General features: G+C 48.9%; 1 protein-coding gene across 1 annotated transcript; it reads right to left on the bottom strand.

The window, feature by feature from the left end:
* Nucleotides 1–11,191: 11,191 nt before the first annotated feature.
* Nucleotides 11,192–15,277, bottom strand: Shroom1 (shroom family member 1). The gene is made up of 8 exons (XM_035447868.1): nucleotides 14,188–15,277; nucleotides 14,052–14,107; nucleotides 13,316–13,516; nucleotides 12,598–13,150; nucleotides 12,470–12,492; nucleotides 12,247–12,382; nucleotides 11,867–12,139; nucleotides 11,192–11,752 (listed from the first exon to the last, which is right to left on the bottom strand). The coding sequence occupies exons 1-8, from the start codon at nucleotides 15,130–15,132 to the stop codon at nucleotides 11,420–11,422; spliced, it is 2,520 nt and encodes an 839-aa protein (XP_035303759.1). The 5' UTR covers nucleotides 15,133–15,277; the 3' UTR covers nucleotides 11,192–11,419.
* Nucleotides 15,278–16,823: the final 1,546 nt, after the last annotated feature.

Below are 16,823 nucleotides of genomic sequence, written 5' to 3'. Positions count from 1 at the left end.
GGGCTACACAGAGAAACCCCGTCTCAAAACAAAGCAACCCCCCAAAAAAAACCCAAAACAAGCAAAAAAAAAAAAAAAAAACTCAAAGAATTGCATCTTGAGAGTAAACATGCTTTACAAAGAGAGAAAAGAGACATTTTGGTAAATAATTTTAAACTACTCTGAAATGTAAATGTGTTTTCCACTAACTGGCGGCTACTTTTTATTTGGCATGAAGTTTTAATTTTTTTAAATTGTGATTTAATTGTGAATTTTGAATCTGTGGTTTTCAGTGCAATGGGTAACTATTCAAAAATTATTACAACAGAAAAAGTCTGGTTAATAGTAATTGAAATGATTGTTACTCTTTTATATGAAAGTTCTGAATAAATAAGTGTATGATGTCCACTTTAAAAAAAATTTGAAATAGCAAATTCAGAACTTTAGTTCAGTGATCTAGAATGAGCAGTGTAACTTCTGGACCTTTGTTCCTTTCTGTGAATGGGGCAGGCTTGTGGGTATGCCCAAGATTTCCTGTTGGGCATAGTAGAATCCTAACGGTACCCTGTTCCCCTTTTTAAAAAAATGTGAAATCTATTTGCTCAATAGACTTTTTTTTATCCTATCATGATATTGCTCTGTTTTTGAAAATGATATTTGCATGTTATCAGTCATACTGAATGGTTCTTGTGGCACAGGGGTGTGTGGCTTCACCCCCACCAATATGCGTCAGTGAGACCTTTGAAATCATTAAAGATAGTCCAGCAGTCATTAATAGAACTATTTTAAGCAATGAAATAAACAGTTCCTGTTTTTATTTCTGCTTGTGTGAGGTGCACTTCTCTTAGCTACAGTTGTTTTTCCTTATTTAAAGAAATGTTATTATTGGGCCTGGAGAAATGGCTCAGCAATTAAAAGCATATAATGCTCCAGCAATGGACCCCGGTTTGGTTCCCAGAACCTACATAAGGCATCTCCAGCCTGCTGTAACTTTGGACTCCATACGTCTACATAGACACACGCCCATACACACAAAGATAAATCTTTAAAATGTTATTGTCTTATTGTATGTGAGAAGGAGGGACTGTGGACCCTTATATTCCATAGAGTGCATGTAGAGGTCAGTAGACCACTTTTAGGGGTGCATTCTCTCCTTCCACTGTGAGATCCAGGATCAAATGTAGGTTGTCAGGTTTGCAGGGCATGTGCTTTACCTGCTAGACCATGATGTACCACGCATACCACCTCCACCCTCCACCCTACCAAGGCAAGAGATTGAATCCAGGGTGTCTCTCTTACTAGGCAGACATTACCCACCAGCCACATCCTGCTGCTGTTTTGTCTGTGTAATGCCTTCCCTTTCCCGTAACTTTCCCCTGCCACTTTGAAGCATTCTTCATCCAAAGAGCTCAGATTTCTCTGAAAAGGGCTCAATCACACAGGCATTAGAGCCAGGAACAACGGTTAAATGCAGGCCCTGGGCTGGTCCTTTCTCCTTCCCTAGCCTGGAACTCTAGTCAGCATGAATTACTTTAAAATGCAAATTAAATCTTCTGTCTCTGCAGAAAAATTGTGGGGAGGCAATGATCACAGCAATTTGCATAGCTGAAGCTCCAGGAGACAGAATGAGACATTAGAGATTTTCTGTGGTGAAAGAAAAGTCTGACTGGGATGGGTTGACAAAGGTCCCAGGCATAGACGTGATATGCCTTGAGAGACAAGATCCCAGCTAACGGAGCAGTAAGGAGAAGCAGCAATTACTGAGAATTTGCCTCCCAAGAGAGCTATTTCAGCTGCCATAAGAACCTTCATATTTCTGCAAACCTCCAAGTGAAATAAATAATTTGCTAAGCGTTAACAAGTAATAAACCCACAGCTCGGGTGTTAGGAACCATTGCTGTTTCCTTGCAGACCAAGACTATTCTGGAACTGTGAGGGAAGTCAGTGAGAATGACAGCATGTGGGAAGTTTCCAAGAACCATATATTTAATTTTTAAAAGAAAATCATAAATTGGGGGTGGGAGAGAGCACTGCGTTGGTAAAGTGCTTGCTTTGTAAACAGATGAGCCTGAATTAGATACTAAGAACCAACATTTAAAAAGAAATCCAGATGGCTAGGTGTAGTAGTGCACGCCTTTAATCCCAGCACTCGGGAGGCAGAGGCAGAGGGATCTCCGTGAGTTCAGGCCAGCCTTGTCTACAGAGTGAGTTCCAGAACAGCCAGGGCAACATAGAGGGACACTGTTGCAAAGAAAAAAAAAGAAAAGAAAAAAGAAAGAAACAAAGGCTTGGTGTTGGAGCTGGAGAGGTGGCTTAGGAGTCAAGGGCACTGGCTGCTGTTACAGAGGACCCAGGTTGGTTCCCAGCACCTACTTGGTGGCTCACAACCTCTGAACCTCAGTTCAGGAGCTTAGACATCTTTTCTGACTTCCATGGGCACCAGGCACTCAAATACAAACAGGCAAAACACTCATGCACAAAAATAAATAAATCTGAATAATTGTAAGCTTATTTTATTTATTTGTATATTTTGTATGGTGTTCAGCCTGCATGTATGCCTGCAGGCCAGAAGAGGGAGCCAGCTCTCATAACATGATTGTGAGCCACGATGTGGGTGCTAGAAATTGAACCCTGGTTCTCTGAAAGAGCAGCCAGTGCTCTTAACCTCTGAGCCATCTTTCCAGCCCCAATCTGAATAAATTTTAAAGTCCAGGTGTGGAGGCATGTCTTTGTAACCTCAGTGTTGGGGAAACAGAGACAGGTGGTTCCCTGGAACTCACTGGCCAGCCAGTCTAGCCTCTGGTGAGAGACCTGTCTCACAAAACAAAACAAAACAAAACAAAACAAAACAAAACAAAACAAAACTCTATAGGGGATAAAAAGCAAAACAAATGAAAAACCCAAAGTGGACAACATCTAAGGAAAAGCACCTGAGGTTGTCTTTTGCAACCATATACACTTGGGCAGACATGTGCATGTACACACACACATTTGTACCCACATTCAAATAACACACACACCATGAAGTATACCCAGACACTAGTAAATAAATAAATGCAATAGAAAAATGAACTGTTAAGGCAATTTAGGTGGTAAAGGTTGTCAGAGGAGGAGAATGAGCCCTTTTAATGGAAGACAAGTTAATTGTTGTAGATGTGTGTGAGTCACTGCCACAGCAAACTTGCTAATGTGTTTTACATTGCCTTTGATGGGGGTGGGGTTTATTCTTGAACAAGCTTCACTTGCCTGATGAAGATTCAGGACACAGGTAATGTACCTGTAAGCTGTGTCTATTAAGTATGTCCCAGGCACAGTTTCAATATGTCGCAGTTATTAAGCAAGCCTTGCGCATGGTATAGATTCTTAGTCTCTAGATGTTTTCCTCACGCTATTTGTACATGTGTTTGTGCACATGTATGTACATACATGTTTGCATGTGTGTTGGTACATATATGGGTGGTGCATGTGGGTGCATATACATGTGGAGGCCTGAGGTTGACAGCTAAAATAATTTTCAATCGTTCTCTTACCTTATGCAGTGAGTCAGGGTCTCTGAATCAACCTAGAATTCATGGATGTGGCTAGTCTCACCCTAGTCAGCTTGTCTCTGTCTTCTGAGGCTAGAATTACACGTGGGCCACCATGCCCATCTGGCATTAATATGGGTTCTGGAGATCTGAACTGTGGTCTTCGTGCTTACTCAGCAAGCTCTTAAGTACTGAGCCATGTCCCCAGCCCATCAGTGTCTAGATTGTAAGTCAGGAAAGTAAAGTCTGCAAAGGTCAGAAGATCTTGTCCAGGTTCACTTCCAGTAAGCAGCAGAGTGGCTTCTTGGCCTCTTCAAGAATGTACCTATTGACTGTGATGGTTAGTGTTAGCTACTTGAAAGAACCTAGAATCAACTGACAGATGGGCCTCTGGGCATGCCTGTATGGGATTATGTTAATTATGGGTGGAACCACTCCCTGGACTGTGTGAAATGGGAAACGGGAGCTGAGCAGCAACGTGTGTGCATTCATCCCTCTCCATTTCCTGATTGTGGACACGGTGTGATCAGCTGCTCCAGCCTCCTGTAGCCTTGAGTTCTCTGCCAAGATGGACTGTACCCTGGAACTGCCAGTCTGATTAAAACCTCACTCCCTTACATTGCTTTTGTCAGAACATTTTATCATATGAACAGAGACTCAAACAGTGACTCTGGGCCATTCTCCACACTCCATCTCCTTACTCTCTGGTACATAAGACTGGCAGTACCCATCCTACAGGCTGTGAGGAGGAAGAGAAACACAGGGCCAATAATTAGAACTCTTGGAGATCCTCCATGCAACCAGCGTGGAGCCAGAGGCACTGAGTTGCTTCCACGGTGTGTGGCTGCACCCCAGACCACACTGCACTGACAGACATTTGGATTTGCTTTACATGATTACCATTCTTTTACTGTACTAGGAAAAATGATTTCCCACTGAAGGGAAATTATCCCAAGTTCTTTGTATGATAGGTAGCACTTTAATTAAAATAGAATCAACAGGACTGGAGAGATGGCTCAGCAGTTGAGAGCACTGGCTGCTTTTCCAGAAGACCTGGGTTCTATTCCCAGCACTCCTGTGGTTGTTCACAACCATCTGTGATTCGAGTTCCAGGGTATCTTACACCCTCTTTTGGACCCTGCAGGCACCAGGCACAGACATACATGCAGGCAAAACACCCATACACACACACAAAAAAATAGGTTTTGTTTTGTCTTGTCTTTTTTGAGATGGGGTCTCACTGCCAGGTCCAGATTCTGGCAATTAGACAAATCCAGCATTTCTCAGAAACTACCCAAGGAGCCAATCCCCTTATCACTGGCAAAAGGGACAGATGGCCATCTGTGGCGCCTACTAGAATAACGACATGCATGCTGGCCTCCAGGCTCCTGCAGTATCACATATATCTGTTATGCATTTCAAAGTGCATGCTGACATCCTCGCTCGTGGGCTTCCCTTCCCACCTTCTCATTGTTCTTATAACCCTATTTTCAGCTATGCACTCTCTTGGTTTCTTTTGCTGGACCCAAAGTTCTCTCTTTGTCTTCATTTCTCACTCTCCTTCTCTCTCTCCTCCCATGGCAGGTCCAGTCTGCTGGCCATGTTCAGCCTGCTACTTTCTCTCCCTGCTCTGGACTCTTCCAGATGCCTCTGGTTGTATTCTCTTTCGTACCTGCAATAGAAACTTTCCACTCGGGCTGGAGAGATGGCTCAGAGGTTAAGAGCACTGGCTGCTCTTCCAGAGGTCCTGAGTTCAATTCCTAGCAACCACATGGTGGCTCACAACCATCTATAATGAGATCTGGTGCCCTCCCTGGCCTGCAGGCAGACATGCAGGCAGAACACTGTATGCATAATAAATAAATAAATCTTAAAAAAAAGAAACTTTCTACTTAATCATACCCTGGAGTGGTCATGTAGTCAGTTTATACACTCAGTATGTATCAAAAAATATTTTTTGGCTGGTGGGGGGGGTTGAGACGGGGTTTCTCTGTGGCTTTGGAGGCTGTCCTGGAACTAGCTCTTGTAGACCAGGCTGGTCTCAAACTCACAGAGATCCACCTGCCTCTGACTCCCAAGTGCTGGGACTAAAGGCGTGCGCCACTACCACCTGGCCCAAAAAATATTTTTTGATCTAAGCCAGACATGATGGTGTCTGTTTTCAACCCCAGCACTCAGAAGGCAGAGGCAGGAGTATCCCTGTTGAGTCCCAGGCCAGCCTGGTCTACATTGCAAGTTCCAGGCTAGCCAAGGCTACATAGTGAAAAAATAGAATCAACAGAAGGTGGATTTGGTGGTACATACCTGTATGTAACCCAAGAGGTGAAGGCAGAAGATCAGGACTCAATGTCCTAACATATGGAGTTCAAGGCCAGCCTGGGCTACTTGAAGCCCCATCTCAAAATAGTAACTACTATCTTCAGAATCAACAATATCATTTTTAGTATTTTATTTATTTTATTTGTATGTGTGTATGTGTGTGGGCATGCATGTGACCTTCAGGAATCTTTCCTTCTACTGTGCTGGTCCCGGAGATGAAACTCAGGCTGTCAGGGTTGGTGTCTGGTGCCTTTATCCACTTGGCTATCTATCTTTCTTCCTTTGGAGGGATGGTTGGAGACAGGGTTTCTCTGTGTCACCCTGGCTGTCCTGGAACTTGCCTTGTAGATCAGGCTGCTCTCAGACTCACAAACATCTGCCTGCTTCTGCCTCCCAAGTGAACACTGTCTTTCTTAACTCACATTCCTCAACTGGCCTTACTTTACCCACTTAACTGCTGCCTTGTGAGCTGAAAGGCCCTGTCAGTCTTTATAAAGATGCCCCCCAGGGGCTAGAGAGGTGGCTCAGTGGTTAAGAACACTGGTTGCTCTTGCAGAGGACCTGGGTTCTGTAACGTCAGATCCAGAGGATCTGATTCCTTCTCTGCTCCAAAGGCACCACCAAGCATGCTTGCAGTGCATAGACAGACATAGACAGAAATAAATTTATAAAAAGACTTATTTTCTGGAAGAGATTGTGTGATTTTCTGAAATGGTTTCATAAATAGATTAATTATTCTTCTCCAGGTGGCCTTTTGTCTTCAGGAACTGGCCTCGGGGAACTGCCACACCTCTGGACTTGAACCTCTGAGGGAAAGCGGAAGGGAGCCAGAGAGGAGAGGACGTAGAAAGGGAAAGGGGAGGAAAAGACGATAAAGAAGAGAGCAAGGCATAGCAGAGGAAGGGAGAGGGTGAGCTGGGGAGTGGGAGAGAAAAAAAGATGTCTTAATCCATCACTCTCCCACGGAGGAAAAACAAATTCTATTGGTGGGAGTGATTTAAATACCAAAGACAACAGGCAGCATGGCCTGGCTGTGATAGTAGTAGTAGGGGTCTTGAGAGGATTTCTTCACAATAACCCCACGTTTCACCTCTCCTGGGCACAGAGCCTTTGCCCTAACCTTCCTTCCCGGGGAGCCTCTGCCATCTGAATGGCCAGCGCCTCCAACAGCTTCAGCGAGGACCCCCAGAGTTTCCGCTAGTCGCTGGCCTAGGTACATTTTGTAACGAGCAGAATGTTCTCGACAGCTTGGGGCTCCGAGCAACACAGCTTCCCCATTCCATTTCCAATTTACAGTACAAAAGTAAAAAGTACAGCAATTAAATTCTAAGGAGGAGGAGCAGCGGGGGCGGGATGAGCGGGAGGCCGCGGTGATGCCTGTTGCCCAGCAACAACAGCTCAAGCCAAACATCTAGCAAAGCCCAGGGCGCCGCCTCCAGTAGCCGAAGGCGGGTGCAACACCGAGTCACCTCAAGCTGCGGAGGCGGCGGACAGATACATTCTAGGGTGTATGCTCTGGGTCCACATCTCCGGCTTCCCTCCCTCGCATTCAGTCAACAATTTTCCAACATAGGCCTGGTAGCAGTGAAAGCGAGCCAGCCTTTTCCTTCTTAACTAGCCAAAATTTCTTTCCGAAAGAAGCAAAAGGCCCAGTTCCAGCTTTCAAGCCCAATAGGGACATTGCCCATCAAAACCAGGCCAAGCCCCCATGGCTAGCCTAGAGCGTGTGCGAGCTCGCCAGGCTGCGGGTGGCCACCGTGTGGGTGGAAGCTTCCAAGGTAAGGGAACAGTGCCCTCTGCTGGCGGTGCACCACAGGTTCGATGCATCAAGTTTCAGGTATCCCCACAATTTTGAGATATGAGATGTTAATACGGAACCTCTGTGGTGAACTCTTGAGTGTCCTCAGAAGAAATCGTCGACGGGATGGGAGAAAAACTGAGGCAAGAAGGATACAAGACCAGGCTAGACACAAGGACGAGCTTTGGAAGTGTGTCTCTATTTGGGGGAGCTCTCGCTAACTGGCAGAGTCGAGCACCCCTTCGAAAAATCCAACACAGAGCCAAATTTATTTTAGCCAGAAGATGGCAGTCGTCACTATCCCCACCCCTGAGCTCGAAGTGCTTTGAAATACACAATTTTCCACTGGCTTAGTGGACGATGTTAGACATATTTCTAATAATATCATAGCGGAAAGTGTGCAATGGGCATTGTGTAGGGCAATGGGCAGAAATTAGCAGCTTCCATGCAGAAGGCTCCTCCAAGACAGCTGACTCCACCATGGCCTTGGAGCCAGGCCCGTCCCACAGGGTTCAAAGCAACAAAAGCAAAGCATAATGTTAGAACCCGCAATGGCCTCAGCCAGATCCCCATATGTTTTTTACAAAATGACACAATGTGAACATTGTTCTGTGCTCAATAGCTCAACTGTTGCAACTAATGCTTTTAGTATGAATACGACCATTTAAAATTACCAACCATTGCACTGAGTGACAATACACATCAGATAACAAGCCCTGAAGCAGAGATTTCACACTTTGGGGTCAGTGGTATTAAATACACACACACACACACACACACACACACACACACACACACACACACGAGCGCGCGCGCGTGCGCATGCACGCCTTTTAATGTGTCCAACTTCCAAAAATACCCTGAGCTTTTTTGAGAAAATATTCTTATCCCTAGTGTTCGAGGCTTCGATACTGAAGCTGGTCTCAAGTTAATCTGTAAAACTGGTTGTGTGCTCAGGGCTCCTGCCCAAATGGAGAGGGATTTGTCCTGTGTTTTGGACCACCATGGGCCACCCCAAGGTCAGCCTTTCCCAAATACAGTAGAAGCCCTCACTGCCTTTCTGGGCCTTCGGGCCTCACACGCACTATTCCTGGGTGTCCCACTCTTCATCTTCACTTCCCATCCTCTGCTCCCTTCTGGCCTGGCTGATCGAGAGCTGGTCTCAGACCAACATCTGGGTGAGGCCAGTTTTGTCTGTGTTTTGAGTTGTGTTCAGGGCTCTCAATATGTTGCAATGCTGGTCTGTAACTCATGGCTCTTAATTAAAAAATCTCCCATCTCTATCTGGCCGGTGCTGTAATGAGAGAATCTAAACTCAGTGGGATTTACGATTATTTTTTTGGAGTAGGGGTGTAGTTGGTTGGTAATGGTTGGGAAAAAAGTGTGTATGAGTATGGGTATATGAATGCCACAGCACTTGTGTTGGATCAAAGGACAACTTCTGAGAGTTGACTCTCTCCTTCTCTGGAGTCTGGAGTTTGAACTCATGTTATCAGGCTTACACAGCAAGCCCTTTTACCAGTGGAGTCATCTCCTCACTAGCTCAAGACCTAAGCTTTTTTGGTGGTGATCAGGGCAGTTAGCAATTGCTAGTGGTTAGTAGAGTGCCCCTCAGCCTCTCCTGTTTTCAAACCTGATTCTCCCCTGTCCCCATATGTTGCTGGGCCAGGCTGATATTCTGCCAAGCCCCTCTTCAACTCTGGTCAGCCAGGACCGCTGCTGGAGTTTGTCAATGAGACCCCCCCTCCCCAGGCAACATGCCCTGTAGGTGGAGATTTTTGTCACAGGAAGAATTTTTGTCCAACTCATGGCTCCAAAATAAACACACAGAGACTTCACATTAATTATAAATGTGCAGCCAATGGTGCAGACTTGTTACTAGCTAACTCTTACAATTTATTTTATTATTTTTTTGTTTGGTTTGGTTTATCTTGAGACAGAGTTTCTCTGTGTAATAGCCCTGGCTGTCCTGGAACTTACTTTGTAGACCAGGCTGGCCTTGAATTCACTGAGAACCACCTGCCTCTGCCTCCCAAGTGCTGGGATTAAAGGCTGTGCCACCACTGCTTGGCTAACTCTTTTTTTTTTTTTTCTTTGGTTTTTTCGAGACAGGGTTTTTCTATGGTTTTGGAGGCTGTCTTGGAACTAGCTCTTGTAGACCAGGCTGATCTCGAACTCACAGAGATCTGTCTGCCTCTGCCTCCTGAGTGCTGGGACTAAAGGCATGTGCCATCACCGCCTGGCTCTGGCTAACTCTTACATCTTAAATAACCCATGTTTCTTTCTTTTTTTTTTTCTTTTCTTTCTTTCTTTTTTTTTCTTTTTTCTTTTTTCTTTTTTTTTTTTTTTTTGGTTTTTTGAGATAGGGTTTCTATGTGTAGCTTTGGAGCCTATCCTGGCACTCACTCTGGAGACCAGGCTGGCCTCGAACTCACAGAGATCTGCCTGCCTCTGCTTCCCAAGTGCTGGGATTAAAGGCGTGCGCCACCAACACCTGGCGCCATGTTTCTTATCTATACTTTGCCATGTGGCTTGATACCTTTTCTCCTCTCACTTCTCCTCCTGCTTCTGAGACATTCCTCATCTTCTCGATTTTTTTTCTCTCTCTCCCCCCCTCTCTCTTTCTGTAACTACCCCTAACCTCTAGCTGTCCAGCTGTTGGACAGCCAGCTCCTTTATTAACCCAATCACTGTGACACGTGTTCACACAGTGTGAAGGAATATCCCACACACGACTCTCTCAGAAAATTTATTAGAAAATAAAACACAATACTGTTTTGCACCTGAAGCTGGAGTGTTCCATCTCGACTCCTCTGCCTCCCACTAACTCCAGCAGAGGACCTCGACACAAGAGCTGTGTGCAGGGTTTGTACTCATTCGTCCTGCTTTACTTTTATTGATGCTGTACTAGGGATTGAACCTAGGGTCTCACACATGTCAAGCAAGCACTCTATAACTCAGCTATATCTGTGGCCTCCTCTTTAAAGTATTTTTAAATTGTATCTATTTATCTGGGGGGTGTTTTTCCTGCATGTATGTCTGTGCACAACCTGTGTGAAAGCCAGAGGACATCAGATCTCCTGTGACTGGAGTTACAGGTAGGTGTGAGCCATACAATAGGACACTACAAATCGAACCCAGATCCTCTGGAAGAACAGCAAGTGGTTTTAACTGAGGAGCCATCATCTCTCCAGCCCCCTACAATCCTCTTTTAACATTTTATTATGAGGCAGAGTCTCCTTAGTTGCCCAGGCTGGCTTTTAGCTCCATCTGTAGCCCAGGTAGGGCCTTGAACTCAAAATCTTCCTGCCTCAGCCTCCCAGGTAACTGGGATCACAGCTATACCACCAGGCTGGGTTTAAATACTGCAGTTTTTGTTTTGTTTTGTTGTTGCTTTGGGGTTTTGTTGTTGTTGTTTGTGCTTCGGTTTTGTTGTTGGTGGTGGTGGGTTTTTGAGACAGGGTTTCTTTGTGTAACAGTCCTGGTTGTCCTAGAACTCACTCTGTAGACCATGCTAGCCTCGAACTCACAGAGATCCGCCTGCCTCTGCTTCCTGAGTGCTGGGATTAAAGGCGTGCGCCACCACCTTGTTGAATACTGAAGTTTTTAAGACCCATAAATTAGTTCCCAAATAATCGAAAGCTTGAGTAAGACCACAGAGCACTGTGGGAAGATGTGTCCTGGGGAGACCTGGTCTGAGGCTCCTTTTCCCTCAAGAGAAATCTTTCTCTCTATAAAGCATGACCCCCGTTGAGGGTGAGGCTGGGACAATACTCCTCACCTCCACTACCTGTAACTAGATAGCGGTAGCAGGAAAAAGTGGTTTGTCCAGATGACCGATTCCTGGGGCCCAGGACAGTCTGGAAGAAAGGGGATGATGGCTGAGGTCGCTCCAGATGGTGTCCAGCTGGTCCTTAAGGAACCGGATTCGGTCGTCCAGGCTGCGCTGTTGGGACAGGATCCTGGCCTTGGCGACCAGAAGCACACAATAGGAGCGTAGATGCTCAGTGGACAGCTCCCGCTCCAACACCTGACGCAGAGCTTGCTCCCGCCGAGCCACATGCTCCTTCAACTCTTTGGCGTCCTCCTGCTGTCGCTGCAGAAGCCGGAGTCGCTGCAGCAGCGAGGCCTGGGAAGCACCGGGAGAGGGCGCAGTGAACACCGATGCTCCGGGGATGGTCCTGGCTGTAGACCGCAGGCCCCTCCAAACCCAGCTCTTCCCCCAAACCTCAACCTCTTTTACCTTCTCATCGGGGTCGCTATCTGAGCCTGCTTTGGCCAAGGCGAGGTTCACACGGGCCAAGCGGCTACCCAGCAGCAGCAGAAGACCAAGCACGCGCTCTAAATCAATCATGAACCGACGGAACCGTTCCAGCTCCCGGGGTGTACAGGCTTGGCTCACTGCAACTTCTAGAGCTCCGAGACATCGGGTCCAGTCTGCAGACTTCCCCCGCAGTCGCTCCTGCTCAGCCTGAAGATCCTGAAGCATCTTTTGCAGGAGGCGGGCTAGCTCCACCTACAGGGAAGGCCTAGGTATTCAAAAACTGGGCCAAGCTCAGTTCTCCCCCTAGACACTAAGTTTTCCCCACTCCGCCCCAGCTTTCCCCACCACCCCCGACTCACTTTCTTGGCCTGAGTGCTGTTTGGTTTTGGGAGTCCCTGGCTCTTTGACTGGTAAGGCACAGCGTTTGGGGTAGTGTTTTCCGATCTTGTTGCTTCCTGAGTCGGTAGTTTCTGGGCGAAGTGGCTTCCGCTGGACCTGAAGACAAAGCCAGAGTTCTCTGAGTTTTCTGCCCTAGACTTCAGACTCAGAGTCAGGAAGGAGTCCCTAGTGGCTGTCACTCACCCTGCATCCGAAGCTCCAGCGGCCTCCGAAGCTCCTGCGGCCTCCCCTCCTGCAGCCTCTTCTCCTGCAGCCTCCCCTCCTGTAGCTTCTCCTGGAGCCTCCCCTCCTGCAGCCTCCTCTCCAGCAGCCTCCTCCCCAGCGGCCTCACAGGCTGGCCTCATCACGGCCCAGACCTCTGTAGCAGGAAAGAGCCCATCCAGCAGACCAAGAGGTAGCTCTGGACCGGGTTGGGCAGCAAAAGTGTCACTCAAAGAAGGATCCAGTCTGGCCAGCTGCTGAACCAGCTCCTCAAAATGCCGACTAGGCCAGGTTGGCTTAGGAGTAGGCTGGCCCCTGGTCAGGGAAGTGTGGTGAGGGGGCCCTGGAGTCCCAGAGCCTAAAGGTTGCAGCCCATCGACTGAGGGAGGCTTGAGGGGGTTATCTTCTGTAGCTGTAGAGGGATCCATGGCCAGCTGCCCAGTAGCGTGAATGGTTGGGATGTCATCATTTGTAGTCCCAGGAGGGCTGCAGCTTGTGGGTCTTGAGAAACCCACAGAACCGTTTACCCCTTCTCCCCAGTTGTCATCAGCTCCTGTGGTCCCTGGGCCCTCGTGGAAGGGGCTGTCTGCTGAGACAGTAGTCCCACCAGCTTTTTTGCTTAGGTCATTCGGTTGGTCACAGACATGGAGATCCCTAGAAGAGCTACGGAATCAGAAAAGGCTCAGACAACATCTGGCTTCCCAAGGCCTTCCTGCCCTCATCCCCATCACCTGGGTATTACAAGAGACTTCCCAGCCCTCGGGCATTTCCCAAATGTTTACATTTGAGGAGAGTCTCTCTCTGAGCTTGAACATAGTGGGGATTCACCTGGTTGGGAGCCCCTGGGGGCCGTGGGAATCCTGAGGTGGTGGTGTCTCTGCTTCTTCCAGGAACACATCATCATCGGGGAGGGAGGGGTGTGGAGTAGACACCCTGAAGGTCTCAGGGACCCCCTGACCACAGCCAGCTGGGCTGCCCTGGAAGACCTCTGCAGGACACACCACGGTAGCCTCCTTCTGAGTCAAGAACCTAGAGGCAGGAAACCTACAGTGACCAGGAAAGAGGGTCTTCCCACTGCAATAGCAGAGTGTGCAAGACAGGAGTCTCCAACTGAGGTAGGTAGACTGTCTCCTAAAGATCAATCCATTGTCGATATGACTGGATTTGGAATTGCCTAGGGGACTAACCTGTGGCTGACTGTGAGGGGGTTTCCAGAGAGGTGTCACTGAGGTGGGAAGACCCACCCTGAATGCGGGCAGTGCCATCTCATGGACTGAGGTCTAGATTGAACAAGTGGGAAGGAGAAAGAGAGCTGAGCACCAGCAGAAATATGCTCCCCAAGAAGCCTCATGTTCCCTGAATCCACGCCTTCCCTCCCATGATGGACTCTACTGTCTTCAATCCGGAGCCAAAATAAGTATTTCTTCTCTAAGTCCCCTCTGTTAGGAATTTGGTCACGACAATAGCAAAAATAATGAATACAGGACCCGTGATTCCTTTTTAAGCAAGAGCTGTGAAAGTTGACTCCAGACAGCTTTGCCCCAGAGAGTCCCATGTCTCTCACCTGGAAAGCTTCATCTGAAGTAATGGTCTGGGGGTTTCTGTCCTTTGAGGAACAGCCTAGAAAGGGGAAACAGTTGCGTGAAATACAGCAGTCTGTCAGATGCCGCTTCCCCGCCCCCAGCCTTTATCTTGCATACCTGGACGGGGGCGGCCACCTTCCTTTCTGAACCTGCTCGGGGACCCATGACCATGACTGAAATGCTCTGACTTCGACCCGCAGGTCTACACCCATTGCCAAGATTCACGGACGGGGAGTCCAGCTCCACTAAGCTTAGGGACTGAGTTTCCTGCAGCCCTTTGGACTTCGCGTGCGCTCCACGCTGCAACTCCTGAGTGGAACAAGCCTCTCTCAAGCCCTCGCCAGTGGGTCCGCAGCTCCAACCCATGCGATGCAGTTTGCCTGGCTCGGAGAAACAGCACATGCGCTGCTGTCTGGCCAGACGCCCCGGGCCAGCAGCACCCAGCGCCGGGACCACGGTGCGCGCCGGCTCCGCTTCTCCTCCCTCGTGGCTGCTGGAGGCGGAGCGCGCGTGCAGAGTGGGCGGCCGCTGGGAGAGCCAGGGTCGCAGACGGCCGGGCAGGCTCATGCGGAGCTCCTTTCGCTGGAAGGACGTCTCCCTCAGCACTCGCCGCTGCGCACCCTGCAGCCGCTGGCGGTAGGCATCCCGTGAGGCTGGGGGGCTGGGCGGCTCAGCGGTGCGTGCTGCAGCCTCAGCCTCGGCAGCCAGCGCATACAGCAGCGGGGTGTCCTGTCTGCTTAGGGACCCCGGGCTTCCTTGGACCTCTGGGGGCCGCGGGTCACTGTGCCCAGCGACTACCGGCTCTGGCCGCTGGGTAGTTGGAAGGATAGTGTCCTGCGGGGTAGGGGATCGGCTGCCCCAAACTACGCGCACATAGTCACAGTCTAGGTAAGGGAGGAGCTCGGTGCCAGGGGACGGTGTGCGCATTTCAGGACCACCAGACGCCGCGGAGAAAGAGCTGTAGGCTGAGTCAGCGCGCGTGGTGGACAGCCGTCGCAAGTCTAGGCTTCCAGTGGCCGAGGCTGGGGAGGTGCGGTCGCTCCCAGTACCTAGGGCCTCCATGACAGTGCAGTTGGAGACTGGGGCTGGCAGGCCTGGTGGAAAGCTAAAACAAACAAACAAACAAATGTAAAAATAAAAAATAGGACAGCCTGCTGGCTCCTAAACCATAGGGATCCGGGGGCTTACATATCCACTCCCTGGTCGCACTGTCCCTAGCTCCTCTTACCCTTCGGTATGATAGAGAAACTTTGGAGGTTGAGATGGCATGGGCAATAGGACTCACTGTAGAGCGCAAGTGTGGGGTTTGGGATCCTCAGTTCTGAGGTAACTGGCCCATTCCCTTGCCTTGGGTATTGGGCCTTCCCGAGCTGCACCTTTGCCCTGGCATCTCCAGCAGTGCTGAGAACAGGCGCATGCTCAAACCCCAGTCCCACCCAGGCTGCTTCCTGGCCATTCTCTTGGCTTCTCCGTGTGATCTTTCCCTGAAAACAACGATCAAGAGTGTTCTGAGATCACAGAGAAGCCCAGAGAAGGGGGGGCAAGAGGCAGGAGCAGGGGCAGCTTCACAATCTCTGTCCATCCCCAGTCTGGGTCCTTTATGGTCCAGATGCATCGTATAAATACTCATCTTCATCCTCATCTCCCAATGTGCTTTATACAGATGAAAACCCCGCGGTTCTGAAGAAGAAGTGATTGTCCCAGAGGCACACACAGGTCCTAAGGGGCAGAGCCCTGGCTGGAATCTAGGCATGCCTCCAAGCTCACTGCAGCCAAAATCAATTCCCTAGAGGCAAACCCTGCCCAAAGGCCTTGCCATGGCCCCCCTTCCCCGACAAAGCCCAAATTCCCAATGGGAAATAAGTCACCTTTAAGTACTGTAAATTCCAAAATAATGCACTGGGTGAGTTTGCAACCTTGTCTTCTGTGAAGGAACCATGAGCTGACACCCACCTCCCTTATGCTTTGCCAAGAGTACTCAGCTTGGAGGTCTTGGGTTCTTAGGGATCTCCAGGGTCACTCATCCACCTACTCTGTAATTGTTTGCTGTTTCCTCCTCTCATTCCCACCCTTGAGCTTCCTGAGGACAGGTCCTGCCCTTATTGTCACCCAGTGGCTGGCACCAGCCCTGGCATTTAGTCAATGTTAAATAAATAGTTGCTGAATGACAAGGGAAGGGCCAGGAGTGTGGGGAGGGGTGGCCTTGGCAGAAAAGGAGGAGGCTCCATGTTTTATACCTCCTTTCTCCCCTTCTTGTTAGTCTTTTCTGGGGAAGGCAACAGAATGGATGAGGAAGCCCTAGACACCATGGGCATAACCAGGTTACCCGTGCATTATCAGGACGAAACAGAGCCTGCAGGCAAGCAGGACTGACTGGAAATTGATCCCTCCCCAGTGCCAGGAGGCAGAGCAAGGGGAAAGCCTGTGTGGTTGTGTTGGGTCTGGCTGAGAGCAGCTTTGAGGCTTGGGGACCTATGGGGAAGTTAGTCTTCCTTGACCTGCTTGGGGTGTGGGGTGTGGGGTGTAGAGATTAGGGAGGTACACACCTGGTATGTGTCCAAAAGTGGGCTCATTGGAGCTTCCAAGACACTTGGAATTCAAGGCCATCCTACACCCACTCTCTGATACTATACATTGCTGGGAGTGAGTCCAGGCACATAAAACTTTTCTATAATGGAGAGGCAAGTGAGCCTTCACTAGACCTAGGGCCAGACATTTTGATGTGGCCATGCTGGGTGCCTATTCATGTCCAG

This window comes from Cricetulus griseus, chromosome 7 (assembly GCF_003668045.3).
Source record: "Cricetulus griseus strain 17A/GY chromosome 7, alternate assembly CriGri-PICRH-1.0, whole genome shotgun sequence".
NCBI classification, from domain to species: domain Eukaryota; kingdom Metazoa; phylum Chordata; class Mammalia; order Rodentia; family Cricetidae; genus Cricetulus; species Cricetulus griseus.
This window is presented reverse-complemented; position numbering and strand designations above follow the sequence as displayed.